Here is a 7,436-nt window from a genome sequence, read left to right as displayed (position 1 = left end):
CATTTGAACGCAAGCCACATAATTACAGCTTCACATCATCCAAACATTTACTAGCTCCGACGGAGCTAACGATCATCTATTATCCTCCTGAAGACGCTGCAGGACAGAAGACATTCTGTTCGTCGTGATGCTTTCAAAAGATCAACACATTATTCAATAATCCAGTCAGACCGTCACAGACGTGAAGTTTGAGGTACCCAGGATCACACGAGGGACCCACAGACTGTATTTATTCCCTGACCGAGCCGCACACACATCTTAGTATTTCTGTCTTGCTTCTAGTCAAAATATCTAACAATGACTAAATTAAGATGCATTTACTAAAAGCAAAATGACGTAAGATAGTTAGCCTTGTTTCCAGGAGAAAAAAACTAAATTAAGAGTATTTTGCTTAAAATAAGTAAAATTATCTGCCAGTGGGATAAGTAAAATAATGCACTTAATTTTGCTTATCTAGTAAATACATCTTGATTTATGAATTTTTAGATATTTTGACTAGAAACAAGACAGAAATACTAAGTAAGATAAGCCTTTTTTTTTTGCAGTGAGGAAATGAAATGGAGAAGTGGCAGACATGAAGGATCCAGAGACGCACCAAACATGAATCAGAAATACAAGCCACCGATTTCAGCTGATCCAAAATGTAATTTATAAATCGGAGAGTTCCGGTCCTTGATTCTGATTGGCTGAGCCACGTTCGAAGCTGTTGAAACCCGCGGACATGAAAACCCCTAGCCCAATTCCACAGACTTGGCAACAGTGTGTTCAATCCTCGACACATAGAAACTGTGTGGTGTGACGCGAATAAAGCAATAATCCCCGTGAAGCCGTGGTTTACAGTGAATTTATAACAGCTAACTCCGCTTCACGTCGTGCCTAACAACGGCCCTTAGCTGTTATAAATTCACTGTAAACCACGGCTTCACGGGGATTATTGCTTTATTCGCGTCACACCACACAGTTTCTATGTGTCGAGGATTGAACACACTGTTGCCAAGTCTGTGGAATTGGGCTAGGGGTTTTCATGTCCACGGGTTTAAGCAACCACAATAACGTGATATTTAGCCCCTAAAATGTGAATTTTACCAGGGGAATCCCACAATAAACCATGCATTTTACCCCTCGAAACACGATTGGGCTAGTGTTTTGAGTAACACTTGGGTGGGTTTTGTTGTGAAAACCTGGCAACCCTGGTTAAACGTTTCTCCAGCGGGTCAGTTTGAGCTGGTCAGCGCTGGTAGCTGCTCGCAGTGACCGTCAGTATCTGTTCCTGCACCTTCTCCGTGATGCCTCCGCTGTGTTTGGTCTGGATGCCGCAGGTCCCCGTGCTTTCCTCGCTGTCTGTGTCCCCGTAACAGCTGGAGCCCGAGGAGACCGTCACGCAGCCCGAGGAGTCTCTGTCCTCACGCTGACCGCTCGTCTGGTCCTTCAGCAGCTGCACCAGGAAGCTGATGTACTTCATGGCCAGGCGCAGGATCTCGTTCTTGCTGAGCTTCTTGTCAGGCGGGTGGGTCGGGATGAGTTTGCGGAGCTCGGAGAAAGCTCCGTTTACGTTCTGCTGCCGCCAGCGCTCGCGGCTGTTAGTGAAGACGCGCCGAGCCATCTTCTGAGGAGGACCTGAAGGAAACCACACAGCTGAGCGTTCACCACGATGCTGAACCAAGGATGAAGAAGAGTGTGAAAACTCTAAACAACATGCGTCTCCTAGGCTTGTCAAAAATACCGACTGCTGAGATCGTGAAAATGTGACGACAGCAGCATCTCCCGCGAGCATGTTGAGCGGATTCTTACAGTTGTTCTCAGTCGCTCTGGTGCATTTCTCAGATTCTCAAAACTACTTCATCATCTAGTCACTTGTGCACATCATAAAAGCAGTTTCTCATTCTTTTGAACAAGTTGCGATTGCTTTGGTGCTTTCATGAAGTTGATTATGTACATTTGTCTGCGGTTTCCTACATCATCAGTTGCTAATGTCATGTTGCTCAAAAAAATGTATTATATAGTTCCTTCTCTGTGCAGCTGTCAAAAAATCTAGTCATTAGTTCATCATTAAATGCAAAATGGTTGATCTAGTCGTCCTAAACTTTTCACCTTTGTGCCCATATTAGTGACCCAGGAGCCCAAAACCAGTCATAAGGGTTAATTTTCCGAAATTGAGATGTATGCATCGTCTGAAAGCTGAATAAATAAGCTCTCCATTGATGTATGGTTTGTTAGGATAGGACAATATTTGGCTGAGATACAACTATTTGAAAATCTGGAATCTGAGGGTGCAAAAAAATCTAAATATTGAGAAAATCATCTTTAAAGTTGTTCAAATGAAGTTCTTAGCAATGCATATTACTAATCAAAAATTAAGTTTTGATATATTTACGGTAGGAAATTTACAAAATATCTTCATGGAACATGATCTTTACTTAATATCCTAATGATTTTTGGCATAAAAGAAAAATGTATAATTTTGACCCATACAATGTATTGTTGGCTATTGCTACAAATATACCTGTGCTGCTTATGACTGCTTTTGTGCTCCAGGGTCACATTTCTTTTACTTTTCTATATCACAATGACGTTGTAATGTTTTTTTTTTTGTCAGAACACTAGTAAAAAAGTGTAACTGTGAATCCTATCCAGTCTCTTTCAATCAGTATCCCACATACAGTAATGTGCAAATTTGTACTTCTGAAATGGATATATAGCATGCATAAGAAGTGCAGCCTTCAGCATTTCAGTACAGTAACTGTGATCCAAACTGTTCTCACATCACGTAATACTACCAGAGTGCACTGTTATATTGACAACATCTCGTTTGTGAACAATGACACAAGGACTTTTCATTCTGATGGCACTGATGTGTTCATTGACATAAATACTTGCTTTTGAGAGATGAACTAAAGATTTTGAGTAAGTTACAGGCTTTTGCAGGTAATCCATTGTGTGCTGCTGTTTGTACGAATTGTTTTGAGAAATGCACGTACTTCTTTGCAAATATTAGGGATGATTCGAGAAATGCACCAAAGCCACTGTGTTCACGTGCTCGACAGAAATGTCTGATTGTGCATTGAGCGCGTGAACTCAACGGCCAATCAGAGGTGTTTGTGGGAAATGCTGATATCGTCACATTTTAAAAAAATTCAGTACCGAAGTCAGTACTTTTGACAGCCCTAGTGTCTCCTCACAAAACACCCACAGATTAAACGACGTACCGTCACTGAGCTCCAGTTCGAAGTGTGTGGACGGCCGTCTCTTCATACGAGCATTCCCGAAGATCCCAAAGCTTCCCGATGGTCCGAGGAAAGAGCTGAGAGCAACATGAGGAGATGAAGGAGGAAAAGAAATCTATAAAAGCAATCCTGAGTTTTTGATGAGCGTCTGCCACTGATTGGACAAACGTGATGGTCAGTGCTCTGTCCTCATTACAGCACACAGCTCAGATAGATCTGACTTAATTCTGTCTGCAGCGCTTCGAGACTAAAAGAGGTGAAAGATCAAGCTGTAGGTTCAGCAGGTCACTGGTTTACAAGAGAACAGTTTGTTCTTGACTCTGAAGCTCAATAAGACCATTAACCTATAGTGTTTGTGCTCCAGACATGAAGGACTCCTCAAGTCATGCGTGTTGTTGAGGAGATGGTGCTGCTACTTCACGAACTGATCAGATGCACCATTTTCACTTGTTGCACAAGAAAACAGCTGAAGAACCCTAAACCAACCAGGTTTTAACAACCGGATATCCTAGTGACCACCTATAAACCTCACAGCATCACTCAGTCAGACTCTAACTAACCCTAACAACCAGATCTGGGTAGTAACCCATTACATGTGATCTGGATTACGTAATCAGATTCCAAAAATTAGATTAAATTACATTTTAAAATACTCATAATCAGACTACAGTTATTTTTGATTGATTACATATTATCCACTCAATAGCAGTAAATTAGCTATTGATAATTTATTGATTTTCACTAATTCTTCTTTTAACATTTTTAAAGATTTGTGTAATTTCTTATTCATATGTAATGCAGGGAATCCCAAACATTTTTTGTGAGCAGAACCAGTTTCACCTAATATATTTACTTAAAGTACCCCTAAGATTTTAAAATAAATATTGTAATAATTATGCGTCACATCTGCATGTTCACGGTTCTCTGATGTTGGTTAATGGTCACATGACATGCAGGTAAACAAATAAAATGTTAAAATTTTTTAACAAGTGTTTTATTTTGATTGATGTTATTTTAAAATGATTTATTATAATTTTACATTTTTATGATTTAATTAGTTACTTGCTTTTCATTAAACTGATGAACAATCAGCAGTTCCCTCATGAACTCGCCTTGATAATGTAATGTAACGTTTAATGCACTTCATGCTATCAATAACAATGAATGGAATATATATTATTCTTCTGTGCATTTTTATATCGACATGGTAGATTTGAAAGATTATCCTATTTAAATTAATGTGATAAATGAGTTAGGACAAAGGTAATCAAAAAGTAGTCCGATTATATTCCCTAAAATGTGTAATGTGATGGATTACGTTACTAACTACAGTTTTTGTCATGTCATTTGGAATCAGTAACAGATTACAATTTTTATAAAACAGAGAGTTCCGGTGCTTGATTCTGATTGGCTGAGCCGCGTTCGAAGCTGTTGTAAATGACTCTACAAAGTAACATACACCTTTGTTTACATTTGTGTTGCTCGGCAACTACTTTGTTGCAACCACAACTGTTTCTGAGGAGCTACATTGTTTGGTGGAAGAATACTGTTTTTATTAATATCATTACACTTTATTTGCTCTGTTTTATTTTGTGAAACCTTACTACGTATATGGAATAACCGTTTTATAAAAGCAATAAACCCCGTGAAGCCGTGGTTTACAGTGAATTTACAACAGCTAACGTACCTAACAACGGCCCTTAACTGTTATAAATTCACTGTAAACCACGGCTTCACGGGGCTTATTGCTTTAGTAAGTACCTGCTGATGAAGGGGTGCGTCTGCAGGAGGGCCGGAGGCAGCAGGGACAGGCGCAGCATGGAGAGCGCAGGCAGCGGCGGTTTGCTGTGAGCCAGGCTGATGACCGGGATGTTGGGCGGGAGGGACGGCGAGGAGGCGGCGGGGGGGCTCCGGCGGGGGTCCGTCTCGGGTTCGACTGCATGCGTACGGCTCTCTGCATCTCGAGCCGCGTCAGCATCAGGGGAACTCGAGCGAGCTGGACTGACGGGCTGGAGGACAGACGGAGAGATGGGCGGCTCGTTCTCCATCATGACCGGAGACTGATGATCGCTTCTTCTCATCGCTCCTCATGGGGAGGTCTGCAGATGTCTGTTCGGTCCTGAAACAACAAAACAGTCCGAGACAGCAGCCTCTGAAGTCATATTATGATATTACTATTATAAAATATGTGTGAGCCTGCAGCACAAAAGCAGTCATAAGCAGCACAGGTATATTTGTAGCAATAGCCAACAATACATTGTATGGGTCAAAATTATAGATTTTCTTTTATGCCAAAAATCATTAGGATATTAAGTAAAGATCATGTTCCATGAAGATATTTTGTAAATTTCCTACCGTAAATATATCAAAACTTAATTTTTGATTAGTAATATGCATTGCTAAGAACTTTGTCTGGACAACTTTAAAGGTGATTTTCTCAATATTCTGATTTTTTGCAGATTTTCAAATAGTTGTATCTCGGCCAAATATTTTCCTATCCTAACAAAAAAATACATAAATGGAAAGCTTATTTATTCAGCTTTCAGATGATGTATAAATCTCAATTTTAAAAAAATTGATCCTTATTACTGGTTTTGTGCTCCAGGGTCACATATGAAGAACAAAACTGGTGTGACATCATTTGAAACAAAAAACGTTTGGCTTGGCAAGCTGTTTCAAACTTCTGAAATAAACTCTTGCCAGACAAGAAAGGTTCCAGAAAAGTTCACTCCGCTTGTAAACACCGTCAAACTGCCACTGGTCCGCAGCGAGCGTGTAATATGTAGGTGTGCTCTTGGGATGCTGTAACTGTGCTGTGAGTATACGGGGGATTTACGATTCGCATTCACACTGCAGGTGAATCCAGAGTCACTCCAGTTCAGTGACCGAAAAACACATCCACTGCTGAAACAAAACAGCTCATGTTAGTGTCGGCCTTTCTGAGATCATCAGGAACAGCTGCTATCAGTGTCCGCTTGTGTTAGTTGTTACTGGTGCGTATATCATCTGTCAGTCGTCCTGCTGTCTAGAGATCAGTCACTGATTGATCGACGAGTCAATCCTCACACAGACACAAAGAGCGATTCAACACACGCTTCTGCAAAAGCTTTCCTTCCCGATTCCCTCTTTTAAACGTCGGCTGTTATTCCTCACATTAGGTTCCTCTTTCTGTACAGTTTTTAATGAGCTTTATTTTTCACAACACCAGTCCGATCCTGAACAAAACACACACACTCGATGTTCTAGAAGCTCCAGGTGTTTTCAGATGGTCACTCACATGAAACATCACGCATTTCACAGTCACGTTTCTTCCAAACGTTCCTCCAATGTTTCAAGCGTCGTCGAGTCTTTAATGTCCATGTCAGTTTACAAGAACTCTCTGATTCTCAAATGAGTTTGTTCTCATGTCAGTACTGCTTGATAAATGCATGAAGTTATTCCGAGTGTCAGCACTGCTCCTGAAGAAGCGTCTGCTGCGGTGTGAGATCTCGTCGGTCACTCACCGTGTTTGTGGTCACTTTCTCTGTCGTCTTCTGTGAAGCAATCGCACCCTCGCTCTCCTCCTCACGTTTCCTTCCCGTAGTTTCTCCAGCGTTCAGTGAAGATCAGAGACACGGAGCGGAGACCTCACTGCAGGAATGACGGAGCACTGCGCTGGTGTAGAAGTGATGCACGAGTTCCTGTCTCTCTCTCCATCTGCCCCCCATCACCAACAGACAAGCTGCTCCAGCTGGACACCAGTTGAGCTGAACTAGTATTGGACGAGAGACACAGAGAGACACACAGAGAGAGAGAGAGAGAGAGAGAGAGCTTTCCGCTCTCTGCTGGACAGGAGGATGTACTTGTACAATATGGTGATGCTGATAAGAGTAAAAATAGTGCCTGCCCCCCCATCTCTCTCTCTCTCTCTCTGGTCAGCCTCAGACTCTGAAGGTTATTGGATCTCGACCAAAAGGAAGCACAACTTACATCATGATTGAACAACATTGTAAAAGTTCTCTCTCACAGTCAAACTGAAGTACAAAACTGAAAGTGAAGCAGCATTTATTCTCTTCTTCTGGAGAACTATGATGTTTATCCTCTTCATCATCACAGGCCTCACTACGCTGCTCCACACACACATGACGTCTCATTCTCTGACCAACACACACACACACACACACACACTCAAACAAACACACTCAAACACTTACACACACTCTCTCACACACA

General features: G+C 41.6%; 1 protein-coding gene across 1 annotated transcript; it reads right to left on the bottom strand.

Annotated features, from left to right (window-relative positions):
- Positions 1 to 884: 884 nt before the first annotated feature.
- On the bottom strand, positions 885 to 7,321 carry LOC107666684 (protein lyl-1-like). The gene is made up of 4 exons (XM_016458099.1): positions 6,728 to 7,321; positions 4,986 to 5,343; positions 3,207 to 3,301; positions 885 to 1,617 (listed from the first exon to the last, which is right to left on the bottom strand). The coding sequence occupies exons 2-4, from the start codon at positions 5,303 to 5,305 to the stop codon at positions 1,229 to 1,231; spliced, it is 804 nt and encodes a 267-aa protein (XP_016313585.1). The 5' UTR covers positions 5,306 to 5,343; positions 6,728 to 7,321; the 3' UTR covers positions 885 to 1,228.
- Between the last annotated feature and the right edge of the window lie 115 nt (positions 7,322 to 7,436).

This window comes from Sinocyclocheilus anshuiensis, unplaced genomic scaffold (assembly GCF_001515605.1).
Source record: "Sinocyclocheilus anshuiensis isolate Anshui unplaced genomic scaffold, SAMN03320099.WGS_v1.1 scaffold91, whole genome shotgun sequence".
NCBI lineage: Eukaryota > Metazoa > Chordata > Actinopteri > Cypriniformes > Cyprinidae > Sinocyclocheilus > Sinocyclocheilus anshuiensis.
This window is presented reverse-complemented; position numbering and strand designations above follow the sequence as displayed.

Coding starts and splice junctions, on each gene's coding strand:
- LOC107666684 (XM_016458099.1), bottom strand. CDS start 5,305: ATGAGAAGAAGCGATCATCAGTCTCCGGTCATGATGGAGAACGAGCCG. Junction 3,302..4,985: donor ACGCACCCCTTCATCAGCAG/GTACTTACTAAA, acceptor TGTTGCTCTCAG/CTCTTTCCTCGGACCATCGG. Junction 1,618..3,206: donor CGAACTGGAGCTCAGTGACG/GTACGTCGTTTA, acceptor GGTTTCCTTCAG/GTCCTCCTCAGAAGATGGCT.